The sequence below is a fragment of the Podarcis tiliguerta genome (genome assembly GCF_965153285.1).
Source record: "Podarcis tiliguerta genome assembly, chromosome: W".
Taxonomy (NCBI): domain Eukaryota; kingdom Metazoa; phylum Chordata; class Lepidosauria; order Squamata; family Lacertidae; genus Podarcis; species Podarcis tiliguerta.
In genome coordinates this window covers 9951764-9964974 of record NC_139552.1, presented here as the reverse complement: position 1 = coordinate 9964974, position 13211 = coordinate 9951764, and the positions used below count along the sequence as shown (strand labels likewise).

Below are 13211 nucleotides of genomic sequence, written 5' to 3'. Positions count from 1 at the left end.
CCCAGCTGTTGTTGGACTGCAACTCCCATCATCCCTGACCACTGGTACTGCTAGCTAGGGATGATGGGAGTTGCAATCCAACAACAGCTAGGGACCCAAGGTTGAGAAAGATTGTTACAAACTGCTTCATTGGGAGGAGAGGATTTTTACGCACACCCTCTTTTCTCTGCAGTAGAGGAGGAAAGTCACCTGCTTCCAGTGCATTTTTGATGCTCCTCACCTAGGCTAGATCTACACTGACCTGTTTAACATTATTAGAGCGATATTAGATATATTGTTTTAAAACATCACAGGGCAGACCTCCAGCAAAATGCTATTTCCCTTCTGCTCTGCAATGCCCTCTGGTGTCACATTTTAATAATGCATTATGAACGTTAAAAGTAGAACACCATGTGGCCATATGGTTATTAAAACTATACCTTAACGTTAAAAACCATGATTGTAGATCCTCCATTCTTTTCCCTCTTTCAGGATGTGGCATGTTTCAGAGAGAGAAACACCCCTCCCACTGTATATAGCTGTCATGATTTACTCTGTCACTGAAGAAGAAAAATCATAAATAAACTCTCTCATCCGTGTCTGAGTGTTACATATAATCGAGTGCAAGAACTATCAGCCACAGTAACAAATGTACTGTGTGGACAATACAGAGAAAATGGTGTGTGCCCACCCAAGCTGTGTCCCTGTTGTTGTTATTTATACCCCACCCATCTTACTTGGTTGCCCCAGCCACTCTGGGTGGCTCCCAACAAAAAAGTAAAACACAATGCAGCATCAGACACTAAAAGCTTCCCTGAACAGTGCTCCCTTCAGATGTCTTTTAAAAGTCACATAATTGCTTATCTGTTCGACATCTGATGGGAGGGCGTTCCACAGGGCGGGCGCCACGACTGAGAAGGCCCTCTGCCTGGTTCCCTGTAACCTCACTTCTTGCAGTGAAGGAACCGCCAGAAGGCCCTCAGAGATGGACCTCACTGTCCGGGCAGAGCAATGGGGGTGGAGACGCTCCTTCAGGTATACAGAACCGAGGCCGTTTTGGGCTTTCAAGGTCAGGACCAACACTTTGAATTGTGTTTGGAAATGTACTGGGAGCCAATGTAGATCCTTTAGGACCAGTGTTATAGGCTCCCAGGGGCCACTCCCAGTCACCAGTCTAGTTTTGGGTCCAGCTTCTATTGGGAATAGTTTGACTGTTGAATAGCTTCTCAAATATCATTTTATTGTTCTTTTTATTTATTACATTACATGGTTCTCCTCCCCATTTCATCCTCACAACAACCCTGTGAGGTAGGTTAGGCTAAGAGATGGTGACTGGCACAAGGTCACCCAGTGAGCTTCATAGTTGAGGGGGAATTCAAACCCTGCTCTCCCAGATCCTAATCCAGCCCTCTAACCATTACACCACACTGGCTCTCAGTATTTAGTGCCATAACTTAAACACACACAGTATCTAAGATTAGCAGAATCCAAGGTGTTTAGGACTTCAGAAGTCTTCAGACTAAGCAGTGCTCGTTCTCTTCATTAAAAGTTGTGATTGTTACTCTGCTAAGATCTAGCCTGACTTGGGGTGTGTAAAAGTTGAATATACAACATAAGGAGGAGAGAGCCCTGTCCTTGGGATTATTAGTACTCTCTGGATCTTTAAGGGACAATCCTATGGAGCATGATGCTGGGATACTTGCACTGTTGTGTACATTTGTGACTTGTATTGTTTCTCCTTTGCAGATGATTTATTTAAGGTTCACAAACTTAAGCCAAATTTGAAGTGGCGGCAATCTTTGGATAACTACTTAAAAACCATGCCTCCCTACTACTTGATGGTATGTACCTCTCGTCAGTTTGATGGGTCTTGTGTGTTATGCTGGAAGCAAAACCGTTGAATGTTCACAAGCCAGGATTCAAAAGCTTTGCAACATGGAATGACTTACTCGTCCTTCCTTAAATGCTCTCTTGCAGTTGGTGTTTAGCACAACTCCAGTACCTATTCTTTTGTTTCTCCTCTCCTGCTTGTTGGAAAGATTGCTTTATTGCTGGCCGGGTTTTGGCACAGAAACTGCTTTGGTCGCCCTGTATGATGACCTCTGTTGAGAGAGAGACAGGGAAAATGTGTCCCTGTTAATTCTCCTCAACCTTACAAAGTGATGGTTTTGACCTATAAAACCTTAAATGGCTCAGGACCGTAATACGTCCAGGGCCACTTCTCCTTATATGAACTGTCCTGGACCCTGGGGGGCCACTAGGTGGCGCGTTGGAAGATGGCTGACAATAACATCTCTCTGACCCATACGAGGTATTAAGGGGCTGCTATGGGAAGTAGGCAGCCTTCCTCCCCCCCCAAGGGTATGGGGCGGGCTGCCCTGCCAGCGGTGTTCACAATGCACCCCCTGATTCGAGAGACGGGGGTGCTGAACACTTGGCACAAGCCCTCGGTGGAGTCAGATCTTCCCGACGCCGATTCCAATCAGCGCGTGCTGGTTGCTTCAGCTTGGAATTATAATTCGAACTAATTGGATATAAATAGATTTGGAAGGCTGAAGCACATATATCAAGTGAAACTCGACGATAAGGACTGCTGATTAATGGATCTCTGTGACCGGGAGTGACGGATGGATAAGTAAATCTTTTGCTGAACTACCACTATGAGAATGTATGGCTGGAATGAAGGGGGGGTGGAGGGAAAAACTTTTCCTATTTTCCCTGCATATGTGATAACAATACCCTCCACCCCAGGAAGAAATAAGATCGTCACGTTTTATAATTCATAAACAGAACTTTAAGATTTGTGTGGGAGGAAATATAATACAACAAGAGAAGATTGAATGGTGAGAAGGAGGAAAATTTTTATGACGCAGTTAAAAAGAAATGGCGTCTCGCCAAGACAGGCCGGTCGGAGAAGAAGTAGGGGGAGGAGTATCAGGAGTATCAGGACGGTGCGAAAGAGAAGGAATGCTGGAATGCAAGTTTGACCTGACAGAGCCCCCTAACTAATTTATTTGATTTACCGGGCCAGCCTGAGGAATAATAATGGACAGACCAAAGATTAATTTTGTTTATGGAAGTATCTAACAGAGGCTGTTCCTGAATAATGAAGACTACAAAACCCACACAGTGACACCAAATCTTTCAATCTGTTTGTGAAAATTATCAGAGATCGCAAAGAAAGGAATAAATGATAATAACAAGAAGAGAAAGAAGGTAATAAACGTCTATCCGAATCGAACTGGATGGAACTGTCGAACAAAAGCAGCAAATAAGTGATGTCTGGAGTCATCTGGAACTTGGACTTGTGCGGAGCTTGATATATGGGTACCCCCAAAAAATTTAAAATTTGGCTGTATAATCTGGAATTAATGTGATTTGAACAATGTGATATGATTGGCCTGTTAATAAAAATTATTTAAAAAAAAAAAAAAGAACTGTCCTGGACCCTGCAATCATCATCTGAGACCCTTCTTCATTTCCTCTACAAGAAGTCCAGAGGGTGGCAACACAAGAGTAGGCTTTTTCTGTATTTGCTCCCCGTTTGTGGAATGCACTCCTCGGGGAGGCTTCTCTGGTGCTTTCATTACATATCTTTAGGCACCAGGCAAAAACATTCCTCTTCTCCCAGGCCTTTGGCCAATGAAACAATCTATATATATATATATATTAAAAAATTGTCTAGTAGCACGTTAGAGACCAACTAAGTTTGTTCTTGGTATGAGCTTTTGTGTGCATGGACACTTCTTCAGATAATAAAATTATCCTTAATTCTTTATGTACAGCTGATATCTTGACACAGTACCACCAGTTAACATATCATGAAAAGGCAGCTGACCTGCATGACATTCTGATTCAAGTATACAAAAGGAGATGTGATTATCTGATTGAACTTTTGTAAAATCACTTTGTTTTATTGACAGGCTTTAGGTATTTGCTATACCATGTTGTGACCCACCCTGTGATTGTTCTATGATAGTCTCTCTCTCTCTCTCTCTCTCTCTCTCTCTCTCTCTCTCTCTTTCTCTCTCTCTCTACCAAGAACAAACTTAGTTGGCCTCTAAGGTGCTACTAGACATTTTTTTTATTATTATATATATTTCTACTGCGTCAGACCAACACAGCTACCTACCTAAATATAGAAAAAAATCTATGGCCTCTAAAGATGTGAGGCAGAGTTATTGTTTGTGTTTGTTGTTATGATACATATTTCTGTGTTTTTCTATATTGCAAACTGCCCAGTGATCCATGGATAAACCACATTTAACAGAAAAACTGAGCTGAGGAGGAAGCTAGATGGCAGAGTGGCAGCGACATAAATCACCTGCATAGCTTGGGCAAGATGCCACAGTATGGACTTGCATCATCCCAGCAGTCAGGGTCTGTAGCATCTGTGTGAAATCAGCTGGTGGTGCCATACTGCATAGTACCATGTGGCTATGTTATCTAATGCCCCCTGTGAGCCATCCGAAACCCACCTTCCAACTCTGCCTTAGCATTATATAGCACTTAATAGTGAGAACCTTTTTTTAAAGACCATATTTTTTAAAAAAAGCAAAGATCTTATATTCTTCTTATTCTTACTTCTTTTGTTTTCCTTACAGCCATTAAAGAAAGCACTAAGGATGATGGGAGCTCCAAATCTGATACCAGAAAATTTAGATTGTGGACTTAGTTACAGTGTTATCGCTTACCTTAAAAAACTCAGCCAACAGGTAGTATTGACAAAACCTTTGAAATTAGAAGTGCATTGATAGTGATTTGTGTGTGTGTGTTGCTCTGGTTATATAACAACAACAACAACAATTTATTATTTATACCCTGCCGATCTGGCTGGGTTTCCCCAGCCACTCTGGGCGGCTTCCAACAAAGTATTAAAATACAGTGGTCTGTTAAACATTAAAAGCTTCCCTAAACAGGGCTGCCTTCAGATGTCTTCTAAAAGTCAGGTATCTCTTTAATATCTGATGGGAGGGTGTTCCACAGCATGGGTGCCACTACCTAGAAGACCCTCTGCCTGGTTCCCTGTAACATGGCTTCCCGCAGTGTGGAACTGCCGGAAGGTCCTCTGTGCTGGTCCTCAGTGTCCGGGCTGAACGATGGGGTTGGAGACGCTCCTTCAGGTATACTGGGCCAAGGCCGCTTAGGGCTTTCAAGGTCAGCACCAACACTTTGAATTGTTCTCGGAAACGTAAGTAAATCACTAAAGGAATGTCCTTTTTTCCTGTATTTTAAGATAGGTAAAGATTTGACTGTTTCCGTTTTCAGGTAAGTGGTGGTGGGGCCCTTGGAGGGAATTACACAGGTAGAGGAAGGCAACTATTTAGCTTACCTGCTCCATTGTTTGTCAGAGTTTAGTTGTTTGCTGCCAATGAGCGTTGCAGTCATTTTTGCTAATGATTTGGGATAGTGGCAACTAGTGATGTTAAATTCTCGAGAATATTCTCAGGAATATTCTCGATTAATGAGAATATTAGAGAATTTTCATTTAAAATAGGAGAATATTCATTTTAATGCACTGAAAATGATATAATTTTAATGCATTGAAAATGATATAATTAGTTAATATACATGTTTACTCATAGGTAAACTTGTTCAGATGACAACCAAAAGCTGTACAGATACTTTTATTTAATGTGGCAATGCAGTGAATTCACATTCTTTGATTTTTTGCACCAAACATGAAATTGAAAATTGGCATGTTAAGGTTTGATACAAGTAAATTCAGTAATAGGCTATCTTGCACTTCTAAAACTTAATAACTGTTCTGGTGACTTTATGCATACTTATATAAAAAAGAAGCCATTAACATTAAATATATTAACTTTATATGATAATATATTTCAGTATGTCAGTCTCTGGTAAATGGCACCTTGTACCATTGAATAGCACTGCAAAAACCAGTTACTGACACTAAATAAAAATATAGGAACGTCAACTGTATACATCAAGACCACCTCACATGCTGTTACACATAATTGCATAGGCCTAGGTACTTTCAGTGTATAAAGCATTAAAGCTACTTTCTGTAAAAAAAAATCACACTGTATGGCCAAGGGTATAGAATTGCTAAGAATAAGGTCACACCAAAATAGGAAAAGGCTATTACATATAGTTGAAATACATATGAATTCAAATGTTCATCAAATTAAATGTATAGCATTTTTAAAACTAAAAAAAAAAAAAATGCTTTCTGCAGCTCGCATTTCAGAACTGCCAATAGTGAATGACATAATGCCCAGTAGTGTAACTGGATAAAAAAAATCTGTAATGGTTCTAGGGGTTGCTCGTGCATAAGTTACCGCCACTCCTGGCTAGGTTACCTGGTTGAACCCTCTCTGTCTGGACAGCCTCAAGTTTCGTGGCTGCCTCAGTCGCTGGCAGAATCCGTCAGTGGGCGTTTCTTGAACCTCTTCCAGCATAAAAGCTGTTTGACGCCCAGTCTCCTCCTACTCTCCCTGCGCGGAAGTCTTCTGCGCAGGGAGGGTGTGGGCAGCGGAGTACCCGTACTCTCTCCACTGGTCTCCGGCGAGGAGTCCTGGAGCCACCTCTCCGATTCCCCCATCTGCCCCCCTTCTCCACTGGTTTTACGCTGATTTCCTTCCCCAGCAGATGGGCTGCCTCTCTCCCTACTGGGACCCTCTCCGGCATCCCTCTGGAGCCTTCTCTCCGCCTCCAGCTCCGATGGCAGTTCCCTGAAAAAATCATTATTCGTTACTTACCCTGGCAAAATCACAGCTTGGCTTATTTACTAGATTTTTTAAATGTGGGTTGTAAAACTGGTTCTTACATTAGAATTTACAGTTTGTGGAGAATATTCTCTGGAGTATTTTCTAGCAGAGAATATTCTCCGGACAATATTCTCACCTCACATCGCTAGTGGCAACCATCAATCTTTGTGGTTGGTGGCTGAGAGTGGTCTGAAACCAGTTTTATAAAGGACTATCTACATTTGTAACTTCAAGGAAAAATTATTCTTTCCCCTTGGTCAAATTATCCCCCTCCCCATGATATGTAAGCAAAGCTGCCAATGCTTCTGTTCTGATTTTGCTTGAGTTGCAGGTCACGACATTAAATGGAATAATTCAAATGTGAAATGCTAGCTAAAGCTTTCTACAGTGGAGTCTGAACAGTCCTGTAGATAAGGACTGAAGAATTAAATTGGACTCTGCTCAAACATAATTTTCCGTGGTGTTCCTTCCCCTCTACCCACAGTGCCATTTCCACTACTTGTGGAGTAATATAAGCTCTATCTTTTTAATAACATTTTTAAAATTAACTTTTCAAATTTTACAAATTATTTTAAGCAGCCATCAGAACAAATCTCTCATTTCCATTGACTTTTGTTAAAGGAAATTCCTGGGCTCCCCTTGGATTACTAAACAAAGAAACTAGCCAAGAATATAGGAGCAAAACAGCAGCCAGTAGGCTTGATCTTTATTGCAAAAAGACTGTTGCAACAGGAGTTCATGGGAGAAGCAGGAAGAAGCCCCGAACAAAAGTATGTTCTAACTTTTATAAGTTTCCCATTTTCCCATAAACACCCTTGGTGAAACATCACACGGATACATCATACATACATCACAGAAAGGGAGGAGTTATCTGGTGGAAACCAGTTTGTCAAGTTTGCCCCCAACCTCCCTCGCCCATCACATACACTCATCAAGTGATACAATAGGGATATTTACAGGTTGCTGGTGCTCCTGGCCAAGCAATCACACTCCTTTGTCTTGACTGGGAGTGCTATAGCTGGCACTCATGATGCACAGAGTTTCTTTAAAGCCACAAAGACCATCTATGGGCCAATAAATCATGGCATATGCCCCCTATGCTCAGCAGACGGTATCACACTTCTAAAAGATAAAGAAGCTATTGCACTGTGCTGGAAAGAACACTACCGACATCTCCTTAACCGCAACTCTCCCGTAGCTGCTGAGGTCCTCTCACAAATTCCGCAAAACCAAGTTAGAGATGAGTGAAAAACAACAAAGCCAGTGGACCTGATGGGATACCTGCTGAAATCTTCAAAGTGGGTGGAATTGAACTTACACAACAACTTCACAAGCTCATCGAAAAAACCTGGGAAAGAGAAGCGATCTGCAGACTTTAGGGATGCGAAAATTATCAATCTCTTTAAAAAAGGTGACAGAACTGATTGTGGAAACTATTGAGGCATCTCTCTATTAGCTGCGGCCGGCAAAATTCTTGCAAGGATCTTAGCAAACGGTCTCTTAACAATATCCGAGATGAACCTTCCTGAATCCCAAAATGGTTTTCGGCCTTCTAGGGGGACAGTGGACATGATTTTCACCGCTCAACAGGTTCAGGAAAAATGCAGAGAGCAAAACCAAACCCTGTATATGGTGTTTATCGACCTGACTAAGACTTTCAACACTGTAAATCGTAATGCCCTGTGGACTGTCCTTCTGAAAATTGACTGCCCAGATAAATTATTAAACATAATTCAGCTCCTCCATGATAATATGACAGCAACAATCGCAGATAACAATGGCTCTCAAAGTTAGTGGCGTAGCGTGGGGGGTGCAGGGGGGCCGGCCGCACCGGGCGCAACATCTGGGGGTTAGGGTTAGGGGGCGCAAATCCACAGGTTAGGGGGTGCAAATCCACGGGTTAGGGGGCGCAAATTACTTGCCTTGCCCCGGGTGCTGACAACCCACGCTACGCCACTGCTCAAAGTGAACCATTCACAGTGGAATCAGGTGTTAAACAGGGTTGTGTTAAAGGGAACTCCCCACTGGAGTAGAAATCATATATCAAACAGATGGAAAGCTCTTCAATCTGAGCAGGCTGAAAGCAAAGAGTAAGGTTAACATAACTTCCGTCATAGAGCTTCAGTATGCTGATGACAACGTACTGTGTGCACGCTCAGAGGATGATCTCCAAACCATCAAAAATATCTTTGCAGAAGCTTACGAAAAGCTTGGCCTGTCACTCAACATCCAAAAAACCAAAGTGCTGCACCAACAAGTATAACCCCTCTGCAGCGCCACAAATCCAACTCAATGGTGTAACGTTGGAAAATGTTGATCACTTCTCCTACCTAGGCAGTTATATTTCCACAAGGGTCATCATTGATGCCAAAATCCTGCATCTCCGAGTGCGGCTTTCTCCCGATTGAAGTCACAAATCCAACTTAATGGTGTCACAAACCCTCAGTAGCGTCAGAAATCCAACTTAATGGTGTGACCCTGGAAAGTGTTGAAATCCAGCATAGCCTGAGCTCTGTGAGTGTGGCTTTCTCCCGACTGAAGCACAGAGTATTTGAGGACCGGGACATTCTCAGGGAAACCAAAATGCTTGTTTACAAAGCTATTGTACTACCAGCCTTACTGTATGCTTGTGAAACATGGACCACTTACAAACGCCATCTCCAACTTCTCAAAAGATTCCATCAACGGTGTCTCCGAAAAATCTTACACATCTCTTGGGAAGACAGGCAAACTAATATCAGTGTACTGGAAGAAGCAAAGATCACCAGTGTTGAAGCAATGATTCTTTAACATCGACTTCGTTGGACTGGTCATGTTGTGCGGATGCCTGATGATCGTCTTCCAAAGCAACTACTCTATTCTGAACTTAAAAATGGAAAGCGTAATGGTCAACAAAAGAGGTTTAAAGACTGTCTCAAGGCAAATCTAAAAAAAATGTAGTATAAACACCGACAACTGGGAAACACTGGCCTGCGAGCGCTCCAGTTGGAGAACAGCCTTTACCAAAGGTGTCATGGGCTTTGAAGACACTCGAACTCAGGACGCAAGGGAGAAACGTGCTAAGAGGAAGGCACGCTTGGCAAATCCACACTGTGATCAACTCCCGCCCGGAAACCAATGTCCCCACTGTGGAAGGACTTATAGGTCCAGAATTGGCCTCCACAGTCACTTAGGGACTCATTGTTAAAACTGTATATGGAAGACAGTCTTACTTGGCTACGAGTGATCGCCAAAGAAGAAAGAAGCTATCTAGTCTTGAATAGTCCACTATTATCTGTTGAGGACTACTCGTCAAGAACCCATCTGCCAGGATGCCAGGGATTATTTCTTGAGCAAGAGGTTCCTGCGTATGCTTCAAGGATTATGGCTGTCCCCCCTTTGGTAGTCCTTGGTTCCCTGAGTAAAATGAAGTTTGAACGGTGTTGATCCGATATAAGGTTGATTTTATACAAATATTTGTAGGTTCTGCAGTTCAGAGAAGCGAGCGCTTTAAGGAGTCCTACCCTTGAACCCAGGAAGGAAACAATTAGAAGTTGATACAATGTAACAAAATGTGGTTTCAATTCCATGGACTTGAAATATTGTTCCAATAAAGAGATGCTGAAAGACAGCCTGCAGTACCAGTGTGTTCTGCTTCAGAGGGTGTTGTTAGCTAATGCTGATAGGTTGACTTTTGACTGGTCATTTGAATGCGGTGCTTTTTTGATACCTTGTCTACCCAGCTTCCAGATGGGCCCGATAATCTCCCCCTTCCGAAAAGCAGTTTCCAGACAGCCCTTATTTACGGGGGCCTTTTTTTATATCAAATAAAGTATATATGTGTGAAATAACAAGAATATAGTGTGGTGCTTTTGGGACGCGGGTGGCACTGTGGGTAAAACCTCAGCACCTAGGACTTGCCGATCGCATGGTCGGCGGTTCGAATCCCCACGGCGGGGTGAGCTCCCGTCGTCCGGTCCCAGCTCCTGCCCACCTAGCAGTTCGAAAGCACCCATAAATGCAAGTAGATAAATAGGTACCGCTTTATTTTATATATATATATATATATATGCAGGTTTTGGTGTCCTCGGGTGTCTTCCCGTGTAAAAGTTGGGGTGTCTAGGCGACGTTTCGACGAGGTCTCACTCGTCATCTTCAGGCTGGTGCTTTCGGCTTCTTGTTACTGGAACAGAGCAGGATCTCAGTGTTTGAGTTCCTATAAATACTGTTGAGGAGGTGTGGTGTATAGCCTCCAATGTTCTGGGCAGAGAGGAGGTTCCCAGGCTAGTGTGCCTTTTCTTCTTTTGTTCCTTAATTACTTGAGGGATATCTTGAGTGATTTCTTGAGTGATTTCCTGAATCCCACTTAGGTGGGTCATTAGGTGTGGATTAGTTGCTAAAGCCTTCGTGTCTTGAACTCTTGAACTTTGTGAAGAGTTTTTCTGAGAAGATGGCTGTACTGCACTTGGTTGTGCTCTGGCTTGGCTTCGTGTATAGGGGCGAGCTGTGGTTTTGTGGCCTGTGCCAGCCAGATCTGTGTAGGGATTGCAGGGGAGTGCAGCATCCGGAGGTGCCACCCTGGTTTGGCTACTGGATGGTGTCTGTAGTTTATCTGTGGAGAGGGTCTGGGTTTGGGTCTGGTGTGGTTGATTGGTGATGGCGTTCTGTGTGCCTCTGGATCTGGTGTCAGATTTTGTGGGGAGGGCTAATTTCCAGATGTCTGGCAAGCGGGATGTGTCGTCACGCTTGTTCATGTTGTGAGGGTGTTTCTCTATCTCGATGGCTTCCATGATTATTCTCTTGTGGTGATGTTCCATGTTAAAGAGCAATTTGGAATCTGCAAAATTAATTTCGTGTCCTGTTTCTTTCATGTGTTGGAAAAGAGAGGAAGTTTTTTCTTCTTTTTTGACGGCATTCTTGTGTTCTGCGATACGTGCATTCATTCGTCTGTTTGTTTGTCCAATGTACGTGGCTGGGCAGACTTTGCAGGGTATTTCATAGACCCCTTGGTTTTCCAACTGAATTTTATCCTTGGGGTTTCTGAGGATATTGGCTATTTTTTGGTTGGTGCAAAAGGCTGTTTTGATATTGTGTTTATGGAGGATTTTGCTAATTTTATCTGTAGTGCCCTTGATATAAGGAAGGAGGGCTATGCCATTGTTTTCTTCTGTGTCTTGGTTTTTGGGGGGTGTTTCTTTTTGGATTAGCTTCGTAACCCTGTTTTGCTGGTATCCATTGGCAATTAACACATTTGAGAGATTCTGTAACTCAGTTGTCAAGTGGTCTTCGTCAGCCAGGCGTTTGGTTCTGGAGATGAGAGTCTTGGCTACGGAGTTTATTTGTGCAGGGTGGTGGTGTGATTGTGCATGTAAGTAGCGGTTGGTGTGTGTTTTTTTCCGGTAGATAGTGTGTCCTAGGGAGCCATCAGGTTTTTTGTAGATTAGGACGTCAAGGAAGGGAAGTTGGTTGTTGGCTTCTATTTCCATAGTGAATTGTATTTTGGGGTGTAGGCTGTTGAGATGTGTGAGGAAGCTATCCAGTTTTTCCTTACCGTGTGGCCAAATTACAAAGGTGTCGTCAACATATCTGAGCCAAAGTTTGGGTTTGTGTTCTGACTTGTCTAAAGCATTGGTTTCAAAGTGTTCCATGTACAGGTTAGCGATGACCGGTGAGAGGGGTGATCCCATAGGTGCTCCTTCTATCTGTTTGTATCTTTGTCCATTGTGGATGAAGTACGTGTTGGTTAGGCAGTGGTTGGTCAGGTCCAAGATGTATTCGGGGGGATTGTATTTGTTTTGAATGGCTGTCAAGGCTTCATTAATGGGCACTTGTGTGAAGAGAGATACAACATCGAAGCTCACAAGTAGGTCATTGGGTTGTAGGTTTTGCTTCTTTATTGTTTCTATGAACTGGAAGGAGTTTGGAACGTGTGAAGAGATGGATTCTGCATAGGGCTGAAGTTGCTTGGCGAGAAATTTAGCGAGATTTTGTAGAGGTGAGCCTATGGAGCTGACTATTGGTCTGAGTGGTGTTCCTTCTTTGTGTATCTTGGGGAGGCCGTAGAGTTTGGGGCATCTGGATGATTTTTCTCTGGGGATGATTCTTAGCTGGATTTCTTCACTGATAGGAGAGGCTTTTATTTTGGATTTGGTGGTTTTTTCCAGATAGGTGGTGGGATCTGTTTTTATAGGTTGGTAGGTAGGGTCTTGGAGTAGATTTGATAGTTTTGCTTGGTAGTCCGATGTGTTCATCACAACAGAGCACAACCAAGTGCAGTACAGCCATCTTCTCAGAAAAACTCTTCACAAAGTTCAAGAGTTCAAGACACGAAGGCTTTAGCAACTAATCCACACCTAATGACCCACCTAAGTGGGATTCAGGAAATCACTCAAGAAATCACTCAAGATATCCCTCAAGTAATTAAGGAACAAAAGAAGAAAAGGCACACTAGCCTGGGAACCTCCTCTCTGCCCAGAACATTGGAGGCTATACACCACACCTCCTCAACAGTATTTATAGGAA

General features: G+C 43.0%; 1 protein-coding gene across 5 annotated transcripts in view; it reads left to right on the top strand.

Moving 5' to 3' along the window:
- LOC310668826 (integrator complex subunit 6-like) overlaps nucleotides 1–13211 on the top strand; it is a 165921-nt gene that overhangs the window by 93673 nt on the left and 59037 nt on the right. For all 5 annotated transcript variants that reach the window (XM_083422149.1, XM_083422145.1, XM_083422146.1 and 2 more), the window contains 2 exons: nucleotides 1726–1820; nucleotides 4584–4694. Coding sequence is in view for 4 of the 5 variants with exons in the window: in XM_083422145.1 (XP_083278271.1) it covers nucleotides 1726–1820; nucleotides 4584–4694 (206 nt within the window). In the remaining variant the exon portion in view is untranslated. The remainder of the gene's footprint in view (nucleotides 1–1725; nucleotides 1821–4583; nucleotides 4695–13211) is intronic.